Genomic DNA, 24,292 nt, shown 5'->3' on the forward strand with positions numbered 1-24,292 from the left:
TGGTGTATATCCAATGGTATGTTTTGAATTGACATAATGTGATTTAAAAAACTTAATTTCGTTCATTTTCATGGCTTCATGGATTGTTTAAAGGGCCCATACTTTACACCTTTCTGGGATTTCATTTGAGGTATTGGTCCCCCTAAGATGATATATCAGTGGTTTAAAGTCGAAAAAACTGCTGCAATGTGTATTTCCATGTCCTCTCTTCTGCCTCTCTCTGGAGCTGCAGACAGAACAGGCTGTTTTCACCTGCCTCTTGAGCCCCTCCTCTGATTGGCTGACTGCACTTTGAGTGACACGCTACCAGGCCTATCACCGGTCTCATTCTGGAGCATTGACTTTCTCTGGTAAGCACAGCTGAAAGTCACGTTATGTTTGCAGCTATAGAAGACCAGCCACATATTTACAGTCGGTTACAACAGGATGTTTCTGAACAGTAAGTTACACTGTCCTCATGTTTGTTGAAGTTTTAGCAGGACAGTCGGCCAATGTAGGAGTAACGTCCCGAGTTATAGTACGGAGTTTCAATACGGAGTAACGTCTACGTTACTCCGTACTGAGCACAGCAACACGGCACGTCAGAAGAAATAAAGCGTAACTGCTTTGGCCTCGAACAGTAACTTTCTTAGGAGGAATGTGCACGGACACATTCTCGTCCTTGCATCCCTCCACGCTGCAGTGTTTCTTCAGTGTTGTTTGTTGTGGTTAGCCTGTGGTAGCTAACAAGCTGCTAGCTCAGCAACAAGTCTGCTTGGTGTCACGCTCTTTGTGGAGGGGTGGTGGTGGGGAGCGGGGGTGGTGGGTTCAGAGGCTGGACTGGTGCCGGCTGGGTGGGGCTGAGAGACGAGTGCGATCCCGTATGACTCATACGGGGGAGGAAGTACGAAACGCGACGTTTCGATAACATATTTCTTAGAATGGACTGGGTGAAAAAGTCTGAGTGACTGTTTCCATACTTTGAGGGTCCCTACTGACTCCCTTCCAGTAATTACGGATAGTAAAAGCCCAGAAAATGTATTTTACACAATATGGGCCCTTTAAGTCAAAAATACACAGACTTGATTCAGTGTTTGTCGCTCAGATTAATTTATGTACAAATTACCATCAGGTGACAGACAGGTTTTGAAGTCTGTGGGCCTCTGGTGGACAGGTTGAGAATGAGAATGAAAATAACTATATAGGCCATGAGTTGGTGGGAAGTTGGAACAACCCATCTTAGGTAACTGTACTTACGTGTTTCAAGTTTGTAACTGCCAATGTAAAAGATGAACATTAGGTGTTTTCAAAAAAATAATACATTTTCTCACAGTTGCTGAGAAACGGATCAATACGCATGGACAGAAAAATAGTTCCAATAAATCAGCTGAGTCATGAGAGCTCACAGAAAAACAAAGACGGATAAACACAGAGGTCAAATGTTAAATATGAATCAGGAAAATCGGTGTGTGTGTGTGTGTGTGTGCGTGCACGCTCAGTAAGTCTTTGTGTACATAAGTACCATTACTAATTCAAGTTTAAATTTATCCTTCCTGTTCGTAGTTCCCATGGTGACCGTGGGAGAGACCATATCTTATGGGAGAGACAGTAGGGATCTTTGATTGTCTCCGTAGGACAGGCCCCTTGTTGGTCTGTATATTGAGAATCAGCAATAAGTTCATACTGTGGATAAATAAAGCACAGACATTTAGATTTTTGTGACTTTTACTGTTTGTATGAATTGTGTTTTTCTAAATATATATGAACCCCTTAAAGCAGCTATAATCAATATGTTTAAGATAATGTATGAAATAGATAGACAGACAGACAGACAGACAGACAGATATAGATAGATAGATAGATAGACAGAAAGACAGATAGATAGATAGATAGATAGATAGATAGATAGATAGATAGATAGAAACAGTCTGACAATGTGAATGTGGTCACTTGTAGTGAAAACGTTTTATTTGCAGGTTCACTTGGCTTCACAGAGGTTTATAATGAGTTTTATTGTGTGTGTCTGTGTGTTGTTAGTGTTCCAGCTCTATTGTTCTGTTTTGTCCCAGTTATGACAAAGCCAACTGTATTAATGATAAAGAGGCTAACACACACACACACACACACGTGGTTTAGTGTTTAGTTGTTGGACAGCAGAATGGAGCTCTGTTGTCACATCTGCAGCTCTGCACTTTCCTTCTTACGAAGGTCCAAGGTTATTCCACCACTGGGAGGTCAGAGGTCACAGGACACCTCCTCCTCGTCCCACAGCCGCGCTTCAGTCTCTGACGTCTTAAAGCTTAAACTTTCTTAGAGTACCTGCACTTTATGTTCCTCTTTGTGAAGAAACCAAGAACCAAGTGCAGACGTCAGTAGGTGATACTGAGCAGGATATACAGTGTGTTACCATGACGACACATTAAATACACAGACGATGTCACACACTCACTTCACTGGTCATCTTCCTTTCCACTGTTAATCAAGAAATTCTTTAAATCTTGTCACAGAAGTCGTTTTCCAGTGTCTTTAAAACCCATAGCAACTTAAGTTTCAACCACGTGAGCGCAACAGAAACAAGCTGTAAATACAATATTATCATCTTATAAGGTTAGTAAATAATAAAGTGTGAAATGAAAACACAACAAAGGCACGAAATGAAAATAAAATAATAAACAACTAAAAAGATTAGAAAAAAGATTGAGATAAAATACTAAAAGGGAAATAATAAGGAAAAATACTAAAAAGATTTGTAAAAAGGTAACGATAAATAACTACAATATTAACATCGATGACAAAAAGATGAAGATACTAAAAAAGATTATAAAAAAGTTTAAATACTAATTAAGATCATAAAAAATATGAAAATAAATAATATAGTACTAAAAGAGATAAGATTAAAAAAAAAGTAGGCTATTAAAGGATAAACAATTTTGAAAAACAAAAATCCTAATAAACATTTACTCTCTGGTTTCGGTCTTCACCAACTTCTGAGGGGAAACAGTGTCTTTAGATCCACACCAAAATATAATGGATTCATTTTTGTCTCATCCTTCCACCAAGTTTTTTGGAAATCCATTCAGTAGCTTATGTGTAACAAACAAACAAACAAACATACAACTGGACAGGGGTGAAAATATAACCTCTGTGGCAGATGTAACGACACAAAAACCACTGAAATCGGGTCAATAAACAAATATTGGCTGAAATAAATAAATTGGAGCATCCGACTGAGATCTGTGTCCTCAAAAACTAACAAAAGTGTGTGTGTGTGTGTGTGTGTGTGTGTGTGTGTGTGTGTGTGTGTGTGTGTGTGTGTGTGTGTGTGTGTGTGCGAATAATAAAAAGAGTAAAGATTAGAAAAATGAACAAAAAGTGTAATGTATGTGTGTATGCATGTTATACCAATGGGACTCTATAAAACAATGCAGCCCCATAATAACTGAACCACATATTTATCACCTGCATTGTCAGCCGTGTATGTGTGCATGTGTGTCCTCTCATTAATCACAGCAGTGTTGCAGCTCCGGCGGGACACTCTGATCTCAGGAGGAAAACCATCTGTTGCGCAACACCTTTTCTTCTTCTGTGGTAAACTGACACACACACACACACACACACACACACACACACACACACACACACACACACACACACACACACACACACACACACACACACACACACACACACACACACACACACACACTCCAAGCTGAACTCATTAAACACCAGAGATAATAAAACACTGAACATCGTCACCACACATCTTCAGGACTTGTTGATTTGTAAAGAATAAATGAATACATGTAGTTTCTGATCCTTTTGGGTTTTAACAATAATGACAAAATAACTTTCTACTTTTTAGTAAAACTTAAAATCACACTGTTCGCCATAACTTGAACATACAGCAAGCAGTTGCTGTGAGCAGCACAGTAAGCGCATTTTGTGTCAAAGTTCACATCAAATATTTTTTTCTCAAAGATGGTTTCTGTGATTTTAGGTCATTTTAACAATCTGATGTTTGCTCAAGAGTTAATTTTCTGGTTTTGATGAGTTATTTAATGCTATAAAAACTGAGGGTAAAACGTCATGATTGACAGCTGAGACTGACTGATGATTGGTCGAGCACGTTCATCAGTGGGGTCTTGATACCTCTGCTCCACCCCCCTGTCACTCCTGCACAGACCCTGAGTCCAAATGCTCAAGATGGCATGTATGCATGTGTCCAGGATATTTCAGCTTCATTTCTGGAGGAAGTGGGGACAAGTCAAGTCAAGTCCAGTCAATTGTTAGCCTGCAGGTCTCGCCCAGCATTTTTCAGAATTTCTTAAGATACATCTATAGATTTTATCTTTGTTCTATGATATTGTTAAAATGTAAAATCTTTTATATAATGAACAAAATAGTAATTATGAGACTTGTATTCTGAATGATTATTGAAATGCTACACAGCAGTGATGCTTCTCCAACACGACATTGTCCTTCAGAAACCTTCATCCATCCCCGGTCACTGCAAGAACACTTAAAGGCTGAACTCAGATCAGTGGCTCTGCTTTAACACTGTGAAGGCCCCTCCTCTTTTAGTGGGACATTACTGCCATCTTTTGGAATTAGTTACTTCCTACAGTGTCCAGCTTTTCAGTATTTTCCTGTCTGTCCTCTTCACTCTGGAGTCAGAGTCTGAACAAGCCATTACAGTGAAATCAGATCTGAAAATACTTTGCAAAGAAAGGAACCAGGAGATTTCAAGTAATATATGATGTACTACAACTCTGTGAAGTAGTTCTACCAAAACCAAACACTTCATCTTTATGATAATTTTTAAAGAAAACATTTTGAAAAAGTAAAGGAATTTTGACTTTTGGTCGAACAAAACATATGTTTAAATAATAATATTTATTTTCAGCCTAACACAAATATTTTAAATCAGTTGTTTTTATATAGAATAATTAGTTGATTTATTGAAGGAAAAAAATCAGTTTCAGGCAGCTGTAAAGTTGTTATTGGTACAAGGAAATGACACACATGTAAATTTCAGTTTTGCCTATTCTTAATGGATTTGCTATCTTGCAAAAAAATTAAAACGTCCTTCCTTTCTTCCCCTAAAGATGATTAATTTATTTATCAAGATCCATGAATTATTCTCAGAAATCAAGGAAATATTGAAATATAATCCTGGATCCAGATTCAGATCCAGATCGGCACCAGAATTAACTGGATTCTCTCCTGACCCATATCACACCCTTCCAAGTTTCATGGATATTTAGTCGTTTTTGCAAATTCCTGCTAATTAACAAACAAACACTGATGAACATTTTAAATATGTCACGGCTCATGACATTTTTTATGTTTTAAATAATAATTAAATAATAAAAAAAATTATATGATCAAATTGGCAGATTTTCTTGGCGCGGTTTTATAATGAAGTGACTCAAATATAAATCACAGGCTTTCTTATATTTGAGTTTATATTCCTAAAGGAAAAATGCAGTTTGTTTATTGCATTTGTGTAAAATAAAAACAAGTCCCACTCCGGTGTTCTACATCTAAAAGTAGTTTTTAAATACTGCTCTTTCTTAACAGGCCTACTTCTCGTGTGACTCCAACTCCCGTCATGCCCCTCGGTGGTTTCTCCGGAAGAAAACCTGTGCTGTTCCTTTGCGCTTCCTCTTTCCGTCAGCGGAGTTTAGGTATGAACCGACATTCTGAATCTCTTCTTCTAATCTGTGTTAAATCTTAGTTTCCTCGCATCATCCGCTACAAACATTCACTTTTAAATGTGCAGTAAATGAACCAGAATCAGATCCGCGCAGTATTTTAACCTGAGTTTTGTTAATGACGCGGATATTTGTGTGGAGCTGGTTTGTGACATGGCGCAGCATTAGCGGTGTGAAGCGGCCGCCGGACCCGGCCTCAGAGCCGCTTCACACCGGACATAGACTGTGAAAAGAGCCGCTGAGTGAAGCTGGAGACAATTAAACTTACTGTGTTGTTAATTTAACATCAGCTCAATCTACTGTGGATTTAACACTTAAAACCAAACGTGTTCCGTTATGTTTTATACCGTGCTAAGCTAGGCTATGCTAGCTTGGTAGGCTATCTATAGCTGGAAACTTACTATTTACTCTGAACATGTGGGTTTTAACTGAGCTTTTTATCGTTTCTAAATGATTCGTCCGTTGGTGAATATATATTTAAAACGAGTAACAGTACTTGAAGACCTGAATGTGAATTACACACGTCAAACTGTCCCATACGAGTGTCCTGCATGTCTGAAAGTGTGGTACTACTGACACTACTTCCTTCGCAATACTTCAGAAGTAGCAGCCTTTCATTTCTAGTTTTTTTTTTTTTTTTTCTGTACACCAGTTTAGTAAACAAACATTGTTGTGGAATGTGGATGAATTCATGCTGTTACTATAGAATGAATTAAATCCTGTTTTGAATTATTATTATTATACAATGTGGGGAGGTCAGGGTATACATGTTAAATTGTTGGTTCAGTCTCTGTGAAGTATTTAAGTTGTACTTTTCACTTACTTGGTCTTATGTGTTCTCAAGCTGCCTGAAGTCTGATTGGCGTTCTCTGCAGTTTATGTTCTAATCTTTCTCCTGTTTCGTGCTCAGATGGGGAGATTGGTGTCGTATTTCAATCTTTATTAGGCTGGTGTTAAAGTATTGTTTGTTATTTTGGCCTTGGAGCCCCTGGTGCTTGAAGTTGCTTCCATTTCCTGCACTTTGAGTCTTTTGAATTGGACAATAGTTAAATATCTTGCTGTAAATAGTTTTGATGGTGACTCTTAAGCCTTCTTGAGATTCTTACTTCCTGTGCCCCTGAGACATTAAAAGTAGGCTGTAACATAATTGTTTCGGTAATATCAGCTATGCTGTTGTGAAACTGCCAGAAAGTGATAATAATCTTATAAAATATCAATTCATGCACTTGGGACACAATTTGAGGCCTTTGGTTATATTCATGTGGTTTTAAATGGGTGTTTTAAAAAGTCTTTAACATAACCTTGTGTTGTCTGGTTTCAGTACACGATGGGACGTGTGATCAGGGGACAGAGAAAAGGTGCGGGCTCCGTGTTCAAAGCCCATGTGAAGCACAGAAAGGGTGCCGCTAAACTCCGCCACATTGACTTCGCTGAACGCCATGGCTACATCAAGGGGATTGTGAAGGTAAGCGAGGAGTCTTGTTACTTGTTGTAGCAGTGAGTTACTGTTGTTTTTGAGTGTACAAACCTTGTTTAACTCTGGCCGGTCTCCTCAGGATATCATCCATGACCCCGGCCGTGGTGCTCCCTTGGCCAAAGTGGCCTTCCGTGACCCGTACCGCTTCAAGAAGAGGACAGAGCTGTTCATCGCTGCTGAGGGCATCCACACTGGGCAGTTCATCTACTGCGGCAAGAAGGGTAAGAGAAGTAGACTCTTAGATAATCCAGCAACATGCCAGATTTTTCAAATATGGTTTTTCATAACCTCTGGAATTTGTGAGCTTTATGTTAAATGCCACCTGTAATTTTGCTGCAGACTACAGATGTATTATACATAATACAATTGAACATAGAACACCTGTTAGAGGCTAAAACTAGACCTTGTTAGATTCTTCTGGAAGACACCAGACAGAACATTGTAAACTTAAGTTATTGAACTATATTCTGTTTACCAAGCTCAACTTAAAACATTGCACTTGACTTTATCTTCTGACGTTGATGTGCATTTTGATAAAGGACACAATATTACTGATCTTTTAAATGGTCTACACTGACCTGTGAGTGGTTTTACTTCACCGGCCCTGTGAAGCGTGGCCATGATCAGTTTAGTTCCTCTGATATTTGTAGAAAAGTTCTTTTTTTTGCTGATTTGGACTGATGCTTGGATAAAACATTTGAGGACATCACCCTTTGCACTTGGATAGTATGATGGACTTTTCAGTATTTTGCAGATTGATTTTAAATGGAGACTATCATCACTTGCCTGTCAAGTTGGCTAAGTTATAAACATGTCTGTCAATAAGAGGTGGCATCAAAAGCAGCAGGAGATTGTCCAATTAATCCCAAGAAAGCAGCTTGTTCTTTAAGACTGTACTAGATAGTGTTTTATTGTGAAGCTTGAGCCTCAACATGTTTTATCCCACAGCTCAGCTGAACATCGGAAATGTCCTGCCTGTCGGCACAATGCCTGAGGGAACCATCATCTGCTGCCTGGAGGAGAAACCCGGAGACAGAGGCAAACTGGCCCGCGCTTCAGGAAACTATGCCACAGTCATCTCCCACAACCCCGAGACCAGGAAGTCCAGAGTCAAGCTGCCCTCAGGCTCCAAGAAAGTCATCTCCTCTGCCAACAGAGCTGTTGTTGGTAAGAAGCTTTAGTGTCTGCTGGAGCTGCTGTTTCCTCACAGCCACCACTGCCTTACTTAACATCTGCAGAGCGACGACTTGAAGGTTCAACAGTCTGAACTGTAGTGTCATTTTACCAGAGAAGTCTGACCGGCCCTTCCGTGTGTTTCAGGTGTGGTTGCTGGAGGTGGTCGTATTGACAAACCCATCCTGAAGGCCGGTCGTGCCTACCACAAGTACAAGGCCAAGAGGAACTGCTGGCCACGTGTCCGTGGTGTGGCCATGAACGTAAGTCAACACAAGCACACCGAAACTCTAATTACCCATGATGCCAGGCAGTTGAAACAGATTCTGTCAACTGGAGATGAGGCACAGCTGAGAGTAGTGAGAGTAGTGACTGTTGGGATTAGAATTAGTTGTAGGTCATGTTTTGCAGTGTTTGCAGATTCTGGAGAAAAGATTGGTAATGAGGGACCTGAATAATTCAGTGTATTTAAGAAATACAGGGAATTATGATAATGCTCTGGAAAACCAGCAGCTTCTGTACAGTGACACTGCAGGAAGGAGAGATGCAGATATGTTCAACAAGGAGCTAATAATACATTGTCTACATCTTGTTTCAACCTGGTACCTAACTAACGATTCTGAAATCGTATGACACTAACATGCCAATCTCGTATCATGATACAGGATACATTATTCCATTTTAAGTTTGGACAAATTATTGAAAATATTAGTTTCAAATTATTTCAAAGTACATGTTTTACTCTTCCAACTGTCGCATGACTATTTTGGTCCAATGAGACGGATTGATCCCACCAGCAGTAAAAGTTAACCTTTAATTAGCTCAGAACAGTGTGATTTTTCTGTTTGATCAGTTACTGAATTGAGTTTTTGACACTACGAGACATATGACAAATTGTTCAGGGGGAAAATGGGATCTGCCTCAATTTCTGAAATTTAATGACAAAGCAACTCATAAATCATTAGTTGCAGCTGAGACAGAATATAATGAAAGAACAAGGGGTCTAAAATGTTGTAAGAGGTTTTGTAAAGTATTTTTCATTCCAGGACTTTAAAATGTGAAGGGTACTCAGGTTTGACATTTCTTATATTAGTAGCTTGTTTGTGCGTCGGTGAATTATGTATCCAGCAGGTCAGACTTTATTTGTTCCACCCAGGACACGGAGGGTGGAGGCTGGATCGTGTTTCCAACGTGCAGCTACACTGTAACGTGACGAGATTCCTCAGACTGACACTCTCTCTCTTTCTCCCTGCAGCCTGTTGAGCATCCCTTCGGTGGTGGTAACCATCAACATATTGGTAAACCCTCAACTATCAGGAGGGACGCACCCGCTGGTCGTAAGGTCGGTCTCATCGCTGCCCGTCGTACAGGCAGACTGCGCGGAACAAAGACCGTCCAGGAGAAGGAGAACTAAATCTGAGTTTCTTGATAATAAAACGTGTTCCAAAAGAACCTGTTTCACTTGATTCATTCAGGGGTCGCACATACACACAAATCGAAACGTAGGACGTGTCGAATTTGTTCGTTTTAGAGCTGCTGTTAGGGCTACTAGTGTTTCCTGTGCTTTATTTCATGTCACTGTAGCTTAGAGCTGCACAGTATTGATTTAATAAAACTTAGTGGGTGTTGCACTGATGCTATCGGCCTCCACTCATGTTCCTTATATTCTGTACTCCAAGATGACCATGGAAAAACTTAAAGCTGTAAATCCCCTAAATTCTGAACCTCATTTATGAGGTACAATTTACTGTGGAGCATGTTGGAATGTAAATTGTCTAAATAGCGTTTTTCACCCAGTCAAACATTCATACAGAACTTTCTCACATCAATCATTAGCAGCACAGTTGGAGGTAGTTTGGGGTTCAGTATATTACCCAAGGACACTGTTACGCTGACGGGGAGACTGGGATTGAACCGCCAACCGACTTTTTTTATTCTTACTGGAACCACAGGGGCTTGTAGCACTCGCATATTAAGACTAAGGTAAAGGACAAAGCATGAAATGGAAGCTTTAAAAAACTTGAAATAGGATTAAAATATATGTAAAGTTAGTTTATGAAGGGAATCAAACTAGAGACAGAATCAACAGTATGAAACAAAGTGGCAAATCTGAATAAAGGTAGAAAAAAAACAGTTCAGGTTCATTGCGTTCGTACAGTTTGTGAATTTGACCTCGTGGACAGTTGGGTCGCTGTAGTTTGAGTTTTTGTCAAGTAGCTAAATTGTCTACTCAATATTAGAGAATTATCAGTTAAGTGAACTCACAAAAATGAAATGACTGCACTGCTGCTTCCTCATTGGCTGATTGGACAGCTGCATGAATGAGCAGGTGTTCCTAATAAAGTGCTCAGTGTATGTTTCCATGACTCATAACCACCTTTTCCCATTGGATCAAGTTCTTCCATCTTCTTTTTCAGTGATGGATGCACAAACAAAAGTACGGGAAGTAGAGTTTACTGCAGCAATGAAGAGCTGCATTAGTTTTAACTGTTTCTAATAAACCTCCGGCTGAGTGTGTGAACACTGGGGGAAGCTCATAAAATAAAATTGAATCCTGGATCTACTCAGACCGTGGTCCCCAACGTCATTAGGAGTCTGAGAGACATGAAGCAGCTAAAGAGATTTCACTGATAATGATTTGTGTAACAGGAAAGCTGATTTCTTTGTTTGAAGTTCAGGCTGTTAAACACAATAAAATCCAGTCATTTAATAAATTTCTGTAAAGTTAAGACAAATTTAAAAAGAAACAGCTAGACTTTGAATCGTTTAGGTGTAATCCATAAATATGTGAATTACAGGATTTCTGGATTGAACAGGCACATTTAAAGAAATGCTCATTGTGTTTTATCCTTCATTAAACCCTGATTTCAGACGTGACACATTTAATTTGCAGTTTTAACACTGAGCTCAAACTAATGACGTCTAATACGATGGTGCTGCAGTAAATTCTATCTTCATGAAGGTGATATGGTTCAGTTTGTGTTAAATCACTTTTACGGACATTTGGGAGTCTGTGGTGCTGTTAAAATAACAGTTCAACACCACCACAAACTGTAACCTCCAAAATGATCAGTCCCAACCAAAACACCAGCTGTATCCAGTCTAATAGTCCATCTAATAACAGAGCCTGAGTCATACATGACAAGTAAACTGACCTCGAGTCTGAATTGAGTCACCTCTCCCTGAATAACGAATGATCCTCCTGGAACCTGCTCATGTTCACACTAAGAGAATTAATGAGCCGTAAATGTCCCAACTTAATAACATGATACAAAATTCTGCACTGAAACCGAGTTGCTGTCACAACAACCAGGTAAATATGAATTTAAATGTGGAGCCATGAGAGATAATTCACCGAGCTATTCACTCAGAGCTGAAATTACCTAGAATTGAACTGACAATATTTATCAACAAGTTTTTTTGGTAGTTAGCAGGCCAAAAGAAAAAGAAAAAAAAAAAAATGGTTGAAGCTTCTCAAACGAGAACATGTTTTTTTTCCCTTGGACCTTGACAAGAACTTCAGATCTTTGGGGTTTGCACATACGTATATTAAATATATCAACTTGAGCGATACAATAATAAACAATAATACAACATTTTCACTTAAATAGCACTTTTCATGGAATTAAAATCAGTAACTCCTCTTGTCGCAGACACACATTTTTGCATTTTGACATTTTGAAACTGAACAGCATTTTTCTCCATCACAACAATGACTCGGTAATGAAAAGAACTGTCAGCTGCTGCTTGTTTTATTATACAGTTGGTTGGTGGATTTCCACGAGTAAAAATGAGACACAGGCAAGATTCCATGTTCTTTATTTGCTAAGGGCGCAATGCTTTTTTTTGTTATATTTCTGTGCACAAAAAACCTCACAAAGTGAAAGTCCACATCGCGACTGTAGCTCCAGAATTCAACGTCACACCATGGCCAAAACAAAAGTCGGCAAAAAACAGGGCGCAGAACTCTGTACAGTCAATATCTTCTTTAAAAATAACACAAGGACAAAAATGTTCCTCTTAAATCAAATTCTATTTTTAGTGAAATACAACAAAATAAATTCTATAAAATAAGAGCAAAATATTTAAATATAATACGGTGGGCAGAATATTTTCATTTGCAGGAGTATTTGGTATGTTTTAGACAAAAAAAGAGAAAAAAAATTCAAAAAATACACGCATTCAAGTTACCAATTAAATACAGTATTTACTGATGTTTACCTTTTACTCCTACAGAATTACAAGTTAGCTCGAGTTGAAACGTGACTAACCAGCTGCTATTCTTACATTACGGACCCCGCTGTGGAACCTAATCTCCATGGAGCGAGAGGACGAGGGTCTCGCTGGCGCTCAGGATCGGCCGCTTCATCCCGAACCACAGCCAGACGGCGAAAAAGCCTGACCGGCTCCATGGCGGAGAGGAAGCCGATGGGCAACAAGTCTGTCTACAACTAGGCTCTATTGAAGAGACAGAAGCAAACCACACAGTCTATTATACACCAGATCAGCCCAGTGCAGCAATTCTGTTGCATATGTGTTTTCATTTGTCAGAATTCCTATAGATGAAAGCTAAGCTGTCTATCCCATCAAAACTGGCTGCCAAATGTAAAGTCGTAGGATTATGATGAGCAATTGAAAAGCCACTTATTCATACATTGGTTCAAAATATCGCCCTCATTGTAGATCGGGTAGATGAGTAGAAAAAAAAGAAAAAAAAACACAAAAACAAACAAAAAAAGGAAAGAAAAAAAACCTAAGGGTAACGACACCCCTCTGGAGATGTGGATTAAGAACAGCTTCAGGTTGTTATGATCACAAGTCTTCCCTTGGGCTACACTATTCTGGTGAGAAGCCATGCTAAATGTTACAGCATATTAACTAGAGCTTCAAAAAGGATTGAATTAATTACCAGAACAAAAGAAAAGAAAACAAAGAAAAAAAAAAAAAAGAGAAAGGCAATGAGTTTCAGAACAATGTTGCATCACTGCTTTTTCACATCAACCAAACACCGTAGAAGTCCACCCAACCATTCCATATCTCACAATAAAACCAACCACAGCTCGTGAGTTGATTTGGGACAGAAAGTCGCCAAGGAGCTTAAGAATAATAATATTAATTATGATAATAACAATGCATCTTTCTACAGTTGAATGACCAGTAACTGTCCGATGGTAGAACAAACTTTACTGCCGAGCATGGGTGATAAAACAAAGAGGAGTTGTTGTCTTCTTACAGTTTTTTTGGGCTTTTTTCTTATTTATAATATCCATTTTTGTTTTTTATAATATCTGCAACATCTCCCAACAGCAAACCACACAGAGTTATGCTACTGGGGGACCTGAACAGTCAAAAACATTAAGATACTATGTACACCTTTTCGTCGTGTAGACAAGCGCATCAGCATCGTCAGCTCTGACTTTAATTTGTTTTTCTTTATTAGAACTCTTGTCCACTCCCTCGCCTCTGCAGCCAAACTGCCAGGCCCCTGTCACGCGGTCAGGCAGCCCCAGGCCAGGGAAGAGCGCCTCCCTCAGGCTGACGGGAGAGAGACAGACGCGCCCTGGAGTGGGTGGAGGTGGTGGGAGGCCCGGCTCTGCCCTGCCCTGGGGCCCAGAGAGAGAGAAAGAGAGAGAGGCCCGATGAGGAGCTCTGTCGACCAAAAGGATGAGAGGAAGGAGAGCGAGACGATGGAGGCTCGAGGCACAGCAGAGGAGGGGAGGGATTGTTACTCCTTAGGCGGGGCAGGTGCCGGGGTAGTGGAGGCAGGGGCTGGAGCGGGGGCAGGGGTGACCTCCTCAGTGCTCTCCCAGTTCTCTTGTGCTCGTGGGCCTGGGCCAGGACTGGGTCCAGATCCGGGTCCAGATCCAGATCCAGGTCCAGGGCCCGGGCCCGGGCTAGGGCCAGGGCCGGGGCTGGGGCCAGGGCCGGGGGTTGGAGTGGGGGTGGGGGTGGTGGTCTGGGTCGGGCCGGGAGTCGGGGCAGAGGCAGGACCAGGACGCTGGGGGTTGTTCATGTGCTGAGCAGCAGGTCCGGTATACGGCTGACCATGAGGATGGTTGTTCTGTGCGGGAGGAGAAAAGAAAATCAACAACTAGAAACAACCAAACTGTAAATAGCATGTGAACTGCTGAGAATCTGCGGAGTTCAGTGCATGTCTGAAAGCAGCTGTAGTTTGATGCTGTTGTGAAGCAGCGTGGGATCATGAGAGTTGGTGTCTTCACCATCATTTCTGATGAAAATCTACCTGATGTAACTCACCAATCACGTTCACAGATGAAGTGATGTATTTAAGTTGTATTCATGTTATAATGAATAATTGTGATACATTACGAGTGACCAATACAAACGTTTGAAATACAGCAGTGACAAAGCCACGGGTTAAGCAGATATGACAATTAAAAGGCGACCAAAATGAAACGTCCTGTGACCTTGAATAAAATTGGGGATTTCTCTGGGTTTGAACATTGTTGGAAACATTTTGGATAATGTAAATACACAAATCGACATACATAACATATGTCTTGTGGTTTTAGACACTTTAATGTAGAATTGTCACATTATCACCAACAAACTGTAACAAGAGTGTGCATCAAAACTGTTTAATAGTGGAGTTTTAAGTGTTTGCCGCCTAGGGACAGAAAATATGTGGCATCAGTTGATGCTCGTCCCTGAACAAATGAACATTATATAAAATTAGCAACTTATTCTTTATTAAAAACTGAACTTCATTAAAACACAACAGTGGGTGACGCGTTCCTTCAATATTAGAAAGTTGCTGTCGTGTATCGTTTAACCACAAACTGACTTTGTGAGCACTTGTGCACCAAATAACACGTCAGCATGAAGGAAAAGACCATTTGTTGCCATGGTTACTAGCACTATTCATGGTATATGTGAGACTGTCTACGGGAATAGACGCCACTTCCCATGTTCCTACTCTCTGCTGTTTTTCTGCGTGAGACACAAACGGTAAATACGACAGTCCCAGCGTCAGGACGCTACCTGCTGAAACTGGGTGGTTCCAGGAGAATGTGGGTACAGAGACGTGTCCTCGGGTGGGGAGGAGTCTTGATCATCAGGTGCTTCCTGTTCATCCGGCTCCTGGAGGATGTGGGAAAAATAACTCAAATTAAGGTCAATGTTTAAAAGGAAATAATTTTGAACAATATAAATGTGTAAAGTAGGAAATCCTCATCTATGTGAACAAGGCAGTGGGTATGATTTCAAGCTTCGTCATTTCAGTGAGAAACGGTTGCGTGGGATGGTCAAATTTCAAACTGTGTTACGTTATCTAGTAAATGAGGCTTAAATGAGTGTGTGGGTGGATTCTACACCCGAGAGCTTCCTCTCAGCAGAGAGCTGCTGGTTATTTAGAAACTGAGCTAAACACAAATTGCACAGGAATCTCAACCGGAGATGTTCTTTCAGTTCAAATGATAACTTGTATTTTTAATGTTGTTTGAAGTTTAAAAGATTACTCAATTAAAGAGCCTGATGCTACTTCTAATGTTAAGTTTTATTTCTACATATATGTATGTGGTTACGTACACAGTAATGTGTGTAACATGGACTTTATAAAAGCTCATGTTGTTTTACCTCTGTCTTATCAATCAATAATTTATTATTTAGCTTAAGACTGAATATGCTAATTTTATTGTTTTACTGTTAGTGATTTAATCGGAAAAAAAAGGAAAGAACTGTATTGGAAGTATTGCTTAAAGAAGAGCAAGGCCATAGCCTCACCGTTCAAATAGTGTAACTACTACTGAATAGTGTAGTTGTAAGTCGTAGTAGTAAGTGTAGCTGAAGCTAATTCAGATGCAGGTGGCGAATCGCAGTTTGAGTGAGACTGAGATGAGGACTGGCTTCGTCAGTACTGTTGCTTTGGCGAATAAGTAGGACTGGGCAACAGAGGCGGAGAACAAAGATCTGTTTGTTCGCATAACTAATTTAATTTTTTCATTGATCTATGGTCACAATCTGTTTTACTTATACAGTCTGAACATGTATGGGACTGTAGAAGTTAAGATACTAACATACCCAGAAACATTATTTTCGAGGGCTGATATCCTGTTCATATTCTGTTAATCTGTAAAATAGGGCTGACCCAAATATTATTGTTATTATATATGCAATGTAACAAAAATCCCAAGTAGCCCATAGCTATTAAGTTATTATCTAACATCTCCAGCGTTGACACTGGGACAGTTACACGTGACCATGAGACAGGATTACAACTAATCTTAAGGGTAGCAAGATTTAAAAAAAAAAAATTGTTTCATCTATAATTGGTTTGACAAATCACCCGAAAACTGTAAGTAACAGCTGAGGGTCGTATGACCTGCATGCTAACAAAATATAATGTTGAAGTCCTATTTTGGTCCTCATCTCACCCCAATCACGAATATTCTTGGTTCTCAGTGAACCTTTGAAGTGTCAGAATGGTGCCCAGGACAGACAATTATACATTTTTAGAGCAGTCTGTATAAACAGCCTCACTCTGACCTCCTGTTCTTAACTTTTTATATATTATTTGCATCCAAACTTCTGTAACATTTTTGCTTTCAGTAATTAAGTGTCATATTGAGTTCTGGTAGTTTAATTTTGCTCCACATGTTCCTTTTCTCTAGCACTGATGACCTGGAAGCCTAAACACTGGCCAACTGCTAATTCTTTGATCAAATTTTATTTTTCATTTCCTTCCTTAATGTCGTGGTGTCTGGAATACTGACCTTCCCTGGGCTTTCCTGAGTACACTTGAGCTGTGTATGGAATATTACAGGAGAAGTGTCATTTGACTGGATTTGTCAACATAAAAATACAAGTAACTTCTTTTATGTTAAAACAAAACAAAATATAAAACTAAAAATATTTGAATGCATAGTGAACTGCAGCTATGAATCAATACAACACATTTTTAGCATAGTTAACATGTCAATGGGTTCAATAAATTTACCAATCAATCATTAAGTCTATTCATTAATCTATGTCAAATTGTTAAAATTTGGTTTATAAAATCACATCAAATGTCAGAAAAAACAGCTTAAAATTTTTTTAACATTTCATTTATAATGACACAAAATACAAAACTGATAAAATTATCATAAATAAATTAGTGATAATAAACTTTCTGGTACAAGTCAATTCGTGCCCTCAGTGATACTTTACGCAAATGCAACCCAGTTAGATGCTGGTCATGTAATGTTGGTGTGGTGACGTGATGTTTTACACATCAGGTTCAGGCTGTTTAAGCTCATCAGCTCAGACATTCAGTATTTCTCTGGGATTTTTCTGTCACTGTACACAGTTGTTTACATTTTACAATGACAACATGGGTTACGTTTTCCTGTGGTGTTTTTAAATCATGTTAAATATTCATGTGTCCTTATTGATTCTTTGCATGTAACAAAAAACCCTTCCATACTGATGTTTTTCACTGTATATCACAAATATACCTACTTAAAGATTAGAAAATAGTCCCTTAGCCTTAGATACTGGTGTAGATTGGTTCTCTAAGCACAATCGTAAACACTGACAGATAATGTGAAATCAGGCAGTGTGTAGGGTATGATGTCAATGTCTTTACCTCTTCAGGACAGAGTTCACAGGCCTTGGCCAGTGTCATACGTGCACTGTGCGAACGCTCCAGGAAATATCCATTGGAGGTCTCGTTGCTCTGAACCGGAGGGGACCAGTTGTTGTAGGTGTACTGGGGGTTGCCTGTGTATGGCCTCCTCTCCAGCTCGTCCCCTAACCACTCGACTGCCCACGTCCACTTTCGCTTCAGGTCACCATTACTCTGTGTGCACACGGAGAACATTCTGATGAGCACATATGAAGCAGCAGGCAGTTTCTTGACTGTTTTATTGCTGGGCTGACATGAGGAGCCATGAGATCATTGGGTCTTATTTATGGTGGAGATGCATGTAGTATAGGAAAATACAAAATGAATGGTGTTCAAGGAAAAACAACTGGTTCTGACAACAGGATTGTTCCTAAATTATCGAGCAAATCTTAAATCAGACACTAATTTCATGTCATATGTTTAGTCACATGACATGTCCATGTGAGTATTGTACCTGTAGGATCTGATAAGCGACAGAGCAGTTGGTGAACAGGGCCACCATGCACTTGATGCACTGGTAGGCCCGCTTCTGATAGTGGTTCTTGGAGCGCTGGATGGTGTCAAAAAGACCATCTCTATCATCTGGAATTCCCTTCAGCACATTGTGGATCCTGCACAAACCAAAGAGAGAGAGAGAGGAAATTTAAACCTTGATTAAATTTAAAACTAGAATTACAGCCTCATGGGTTTATACCTCCGCCATCCAGTCAAGTTAGCAAAGTGGGCAAGGTTTTGAGAAATTCCATTAAACCTTCCTGATATATCATGTTCACCAGCCCAGGTTTTGTGAGGTCAGTGATCGTAACCTTTTGCAACTAAATCCTGATCAACTTGTCCTCGAGTCTAAGTAAACATTTCTGCCGTGAGATCACATGGACGGACAATCTGAACCTAAACTATGACCGCAGCTGCAGCCAGTGTGGAGGCATAACAACCCAGCACTAACAATGGACACACTGACCTATGTGTCTGCCACGAGTCCTCGATGAGCAGGATCTGTAGCAGCAAGTCCAGGTAAGGCCTCAGCTCATAGGTGTAGGAGTACGCCACCTGCACACAACACATTTATAACTCAACGTAGACTCATTGAAGAACATGCAAGTGAACTACCAACAGAAATATTGATGTTTGTCATAAAATCAAATGAGGCATTTACCTGCCAGAGCAGTTCACTGAGCACAGTGGAGGAGAACTGAGGATTCTCCCAGCAGCTGAAGCGAAGCAGCTTCACAGTCTCCTCAGAGTTGCTGCAGTCTTCGATGATCTTCTTCACGTAGCTGGTCCGCACAAAAAGGATCTCTGCCACCAGCTGCTGCACTGGCATCACTGGGGCAGTCAGGTTGGTGTCCCCATACGGGTTAGGAAGAGGAGGGTTACCTGGAGAAGGTAGAGGAAAAGAAATTTAGAGAAACTCAAATCTGAGATTCACAGCAAATTTGTTTCCTTCATTCTTCATCCCCAAGCCCTCAGCTCCAAGTTCTGGCAACACAACACAGAGGCTCAGAGTGGCTGGTTTGTCAGTCACTAGATCCTGAGCAAGGATGAGAATCCTCATTGGGCTCCAACTCTCAGCACCACTACCAAGAAGCTGTTTCACATGTTATTACTGCCTCAAATCAGCTGAGTTCATATCACAATTTTTGCTGATACACTCACCATTGATGGAGGACTGCATGCGCGAGGAGACATCACAGCAGCGGACCAGCTGGGAAACCACAGTGTAGAGCTTGCCCAGCTCAGCATACTGGTATTTAATGGGAGGGCCGGGACCCTCGTCCAGAGCGACCAACATGAAAGTGGCAGGAACGTTAAGTTTCAGCAGCTGAGTCTTTTCTGCCAAACCTACGAGGGTATGAATAGTGAGACAAAAAGTAGCATTTTACGTCAAAGAACGATCATATTTTTATATAAACTTTACTTATACAAATTCACAGAGGAACAGATGTACGTGACAGGTGGGTGATGAGTTTCTAGTCCTTACCCAGGTTGGCGTACATGACAAAGAGGTTGAAGTACTGCTGCAGGTGACGGCCGTGTTCAGAAACCTCTCTTCTGAGAAGGTTGAGTACAGCTCTTAACAGGTGGTCACTTAGACTGAGGTTATCACAGCCCTGCTTCACAAACACGGAAAAAGAAAGAGACACCACTCGTTGACAACCTGTGATTGAAATCAAAGATCTTTTAAGTATTATTTAAGACATTTTCCACTCGGCTTTAGTCTGACACCGACCTGAGTAGAGGGTCCAGGCGAGGCGGTGGGGGAGGGACAGGGGCCATCTTGCAGGGAGAAGTGAGCGATGAAGACGATGAGCTTGGCGAATGCTCCACGGACCTCAGCACTCGGGCACTCAAGCAGGTACTCGGAGAACCGGTTAGGGTAAGCAAACAGAACGTTGTGTGCAAACCAATAGCGTACATTCTTACTGTGTCTCAGCAGGATGCAGAGGGCATCATACCTACAGGGGGTTGGAGAACGAGGTGAATATTTTATTAGAGAGGGACACAACAAAGAAAAAATACCCCCCCTCAAGTTAGACAGAGCTTACCAGTCACTGGCAGGACCCCGTACTACTTTCTTGGTGTGGAAACCTGTGCTGAAGAGGAACCTAGCAGCCAGCTGAGCACTTATCATAGCAATCTCCTCTGCCTCTGGCAGAAGATGGTCTTGTCCTGATAAAAAAAAAAAAGATTAACATATGAAAATCTCATCATGTCATTTGTCTCCAGTGACAACAACACAACATTGCACTCTGCATGCAGCAAAGAAGTGTTTTGGACGTGTACGTGAGCACAGTGCAAACATCCTCAAACTAAAGCTGATAACTGGAATGTTAACCTTACAGGCATTTATTTTAAATCTAAGATTCGGAGAACACAATGAATAATGTGAATGTCTGACTACATATATCATGTTATAAATGATGATGTAAAAGATATTAAACGGTCATTCCCCTTTTTAAAAAAAACCATTTGTGTATAAAAGCATAAAGTAAGATGAAACACACAGCAGCTGTGGAGTCATCTCAGCCTGCAGCGTCAGGGCTTAGAGCAAGCTACAAAACAATGTGTCAACTGGTCTGACAAATATATATTAAATCACAAATCCAGACAATCACACTGTCGGTATGTTAGGTCAAAAGCTGGACTTTCTCAGACTAAAAAAATAATTTCCTGCTGTGGCAAGGAAAGAGTCCGAGAGTGAGATACTGGCTGTGAACAGAGTCACGAACAGACTGACACGATGTAATCATAATTATCTGAATCATTCAGTCCAGATCAAGTGCTTCATTGGTGATGAATTCCCTCAAACTTTTTTAAAATTTCACTGTGAAACATTATTGGGCTCTGGCTGCATTAATAATTCATTGATGCTTTTTTACGACCAGTGTAGAGGCGGTGCAGTTCTCGGCAGCCGGAGCGAAATGCTATCGACCACAAACTCTTTCCACAGTGATGCTGTATATTAGCATTACTCTGAAATGTAATTCTTTAGACAAGTGAATCAGAAATCTGTAATAAAACTATGACGACAGCTGCTATAACTTTGAGAAGCTAGAAATCCACAGTAGAGATACAAGGACTTCATCACCGTTTAAAAAGATAAAGAAACTAGATATTTAGTTATAACTGGAGGAATAATATGATACTGTGCAGCATTAACAGATCACCCTACTCACATTTGTCACCAACAGTCATATATACACACCCAAAATCTCTTATACATTATTTATCAGGTCATTGTTAATCCCGGACAACTTTCCCATGTTTGGAACAAAGGTTCACAAACATTAAACTACTAAATTGCACATATTTGCATGTTGTATATATTATATATTTGAACTTTACTTTTATATGTTTGAGTTTATTGTGTAATCTTTTCAACCTACCTTGCCATAAATACGATTCTGATCATTTTATGGATTTATCTGTTGTCTGATTTGTTTTATCATGCGTGTGTGAGTGTTGGGAAACACGTACACGTACACCAAACATAGCTGACCTACCTAGACTAATTTAGTTTTTTCTATATTTAAACAAACAATAAGATCCACTGAATTGGTTTTGAGTGGGTGACAGGTGAAAGGATGCATACCTGGAGGAGGGTTTAAATAGACACTGTTACAGGTCAGAAGTTTCTTAATGAACTGGAAATATTCCAGGCTGTATTGCATTCTGTTGTGCATGAATTGGACGTTCTGCTTGCGGACGCTGCACTCGATGACACCAGGCATCTTGACCTGATTTGGCTTGGTGGAGGAGATGGTCAGCTCTGAGATGTATTTGACAAGCTCGCTGTCCTTGTCCAGTGAGTCCATACGCTCATAGAATAGGATGTAGGCATTCCACCATCGCTTCTGCCTCCGGTAAGACATCCTTTTCATCATGTGATCGAACACCTCGCCCATGTATTCTCCTCCAAAGCACTGATTCTTCATCTCCTCCTCATCGTCCATTTTACACTCAGTCACGTCCCCATCGTCAAACTTATACCAGCGGTTCTTCTCACCATCACCCCCATTCCTTTGGATTATGTAGGAGTAGTAGTGTCCACCGCTGGCCTGGCCTGAGTGGACCAGCACTCCCACCAGGCGATACTTGGAGCTGCCTGGGGGCGTGGGTTCAGAGGGCTCATTCTGTTGGATCACCTGGTTCTCTGGATTAACATCATCACCCTCTAACTTGGCCACACCCGCTACCGTGTACGGCTCCATGTCCAGCTCCCTGGGGAACTCAAAGTAGTCGTTGAACTTGATGGCACACTCCCGCTCCCAGTCATAGTCAAAGCGCTTCAGCTGGATGGCGAGGACTGGCGGCAGCTTCTTAATCAGCAGGCGTTTCACCGTGTCCACCTGACAAGGAGAGCAAACATAAGATTGCTTTCCTTTTCTCGTTTCTTTGATTGGCCGTGGAGGCATATCATTTTAATCAGCCGTGTGAGAGCCATTAATGTTGCCTCTGCTTTTCTGTGGCACATTGGCTGACCACTAGGTGGGTTTTCCATTCTTACCTTCTTATTACACTTCTCACAGTGGTAGGCATTTGCTCCCTCCAGCAGGTCGCCTTTCACATACTGCTCCATGGAGTCCAGCAGGTTCTGGTGGTTTCTGATGTCTACGTTGAGTGTTGTGAATGACTCCTCACACTCATACCTGGCAACACAAACAATTATTCAGTAAAAATAACCCAAAGCACGATTTAAGTTTTTCTTTCTGAAAATATGTAATTGTTTTCAGTAACCAAGCACAGAGAAAAGGTCTGAAATCACCTGTGGGGGCATCCCTGACAGATCTTCTGGTCAGCAAAGGACCCTCCCAGCACCTTGCTGAGCATGGCAGGGTGACCCAGAGCTTTCAGAGCTTCATCCAGACTGTCCACCAAAGAGTTGAAAAACTCCAGAGCATCGTGTTGCTCTCTCAAGTTCACTGGCTCACCCCATAACCTAAAAACAATGGAACAATTAAGACAATTAGATAAATCATCAGCTGCAAAACAAGTAAAAACCAGTGCAAATCAATGTTACAGTGAATCTTTAAATTACCTGAACTGTTTCCAGAATCCCCTAGGGACATAATACTGCAGTCTGGACGCAGCCAGATGGCCAAAGATGACCTGTAGGTGGCGCAGGACCCCAATGTTGTACTCTTTCCTGTCCTCTGACTTACTAGAGGGCTTATCATCAAACTGATGGTGGTAGCTGAAAACCTCATCACGAGGATCCACGTTACTCTGTACAGACAAAACGCACAAGTGAGACAAATAACCACGTCTCCCAGCGTCCACAACAGGTAAGTATTCTCTGGCTACCGTGTCATGGTGCTATCAAAATTGGGGAAGGGACTTAAGATGTAAGAGTAAAGTGTTTTCAGTCTATGAAGCAAAATATTATTACTTTAAACTTTTCTCGTAATTATGCCCTCAGCCCCAAGCTCAGCCTACATGGCGTACCAGCCTGGAGTTGGCCATTTTGTCAGTCACTGGATGCTGAGAAAGGATGAAAATCTTCATCGGGCAACAGCTTTAATGGAGCACAAACTCTCTCATTACCTCATTCTCCTGCTTCTCATCCCCTGACATGTCATCGTCCACATCAGTGCCTGTGCCCTCGATGGCCAGGATGCCATTGCGGATGGGAGGGATCATGTACAGCTGCTGAATGACAGAGTTCATATAACAGGTGGCCCCAGCGTTCTTCAGTCCTACAAAGCCTTTGTTTGGCCGTGGCCCCACCGGAGGCAAGTACTCCCACTCTGTCAATGTTTCACAACCTGGAGAGAGAGGGAATGAAAAAACACAATCGCATATACTGTACTGTAAATTTGA

General features: G+C 40.8%; 2 protein-coding genes across 12 annotated transcripts in view; one reads left to right on the forward strand and one right to left on the reverse strand.

Annotated features, from left to right (window-relative positions):
• The first annotated feature begins 5,584 nt into the window (after nt 1–5,584).
• On the forward strand, nt 5,585–9,798 carry rpl8 (ribosomal protein L8). 3 transcript variants are annotated; one of them, XM_034575183.1, is made up of 6 exons: nt 5,585–5,669; nt 7,018–7,161; nt 7,253–7,394; nt 8,122–8,340; nt 8,494–8,609; nt 9,602–9,798. In XM_034575183.1, exons 2-6 carry the CDS (start codon nt 7,024–7,026, stop codon nt 9,758–9,760), a joined length of 774 nt encoding a protein of 257 aa, XP_034431074.1. In that variant the 5' UTR covers nt 5,585–5,669; nt 7,018–7,023; the 3' UTR covers nt 9,761–9,798. The 3 variants fall into 3 exon arrangements, with proteins under 3 accessions (XP_034431074.1, XP_034431075.1, XP_034431076.1); XM_034575184.1 differs by lacking the exon at nt 5,585–5,669 and adding an exon at nt 5,823–5,840; XM_034575185.1 differs by lacking the exon at nt 5,585–5,669 and adding an exon at nt 6,851–6,868.
• A 2,350-nt stretch (nt 9,799–12,148) lies between these two features.
• The window catches only part of usp9 (ubiquitin specific peptidase 9), a 38,222-nt gene continuing 26,078 nt past the window's right edge, over nt 12,149–24,292 (reverse strand). For 3 of the 9 annotated variants that reach the window (XM_034573596.1, XM_034573589.1, XM_034573591.1), the window contains 16 exons: nt 24,017–24,237; nt 23,511–23,698; nt 23,238–23,411; nt 22,980–23,121; nt 22,065–22,821; nt 20,518–20,641; nt 20,202–20,427; nt 19,953–20,085; nt 19,628–19,813; nt 19,128–19,348; nt 18,933–19,021; nt 18,426–18,582; nt 17,933–18,145; nt 17,079–17,108; nt 15,349–15,447; nt 12,149–14,407 (listed from right to left, as the gene is read on the reverse strand). In XM_034573596.1, the coding sequence (XP_034429487.1) occupies nt 14,072–14,407; nt 15,349–15,447; nt 17,079–17,108; nt 17,933–18,145; nt 18,426–18,582; nt 18,933–19,021; nt 19,128–19,348; nt 19,628–19,813; nt 19,953–20,085; nt 20,202–20,427; nt 20,518–20,641; nt 22,065–22,821; nt 22,980–23,121; nt 23,238–23,411; nt 23,511–23,698; nt 24,017–24,237 (3,296 nt within the window). In that variant the 3' untranslated portion in view covers nt 12,149–14,071. The remainder of the gene's footprint in view (nt 14,408–15,348; nt 15,448–17,078; nt 17,109–17,932; nt 18,146–18,425; nt 18,583–18,932; nt 19,022–19,127; nt 19,349–19,627; nt 19,814–19,952; nt 20,086–20,201; nt 20,428–20,517; nt 20,642–22,064; nt 22,822–22,979; nt 23,122–23,237; nt 23,412–23,510; nt 23,699–24,016; nt 24,238–24,292) is intronic. The other 6 variants (XM_034573594.1, XM_034573598.1, XM_034573597.1 and 3 more) reach the window with 5 other exon arrangements.

This window comes from Hippoglossus hippoglossus, chromosome 21 (genome assembly GCF_009819705.1).
Source record: "Hippoglossus hippoglossus isolate fHipHip1 chromosome 21, fHipHip1.pri, whole genome shotgun sequence".
Classification (NCBI taxonomy): Eukaryota; Metazoa; Chordata; class Actinopteri; order Pleuronectiformes; family Pleuronectidae; genus Hippoglossus; species Hippoglossus hippoglossus.

Bases quoted from the DNA above. Each gene is read 5' to 3' on its own strand.
- rpl8 (XM_034575183.1), top strand. From the start codon at position 7,024: ATGGGACGTGTGATCAGGGGACAGAGAAAAGGTGCGGGCTCCGTGTTC. The intron at 7,395-8,121 runs GTAAGAGAAGTA...TTTATCCCACAG, and splicing joins CATCTACTGCGGCAAGAAGG to CTCAGCTGAACATCGGAAAT. The intron at 8,341-8,493 runs GTAAGAAGCTTT...CGTGTGTTTCAG, and splicing joins TGCCAACAGAGCTGTTGTTG to GTGTGGTTGCTGGAGGTGGT.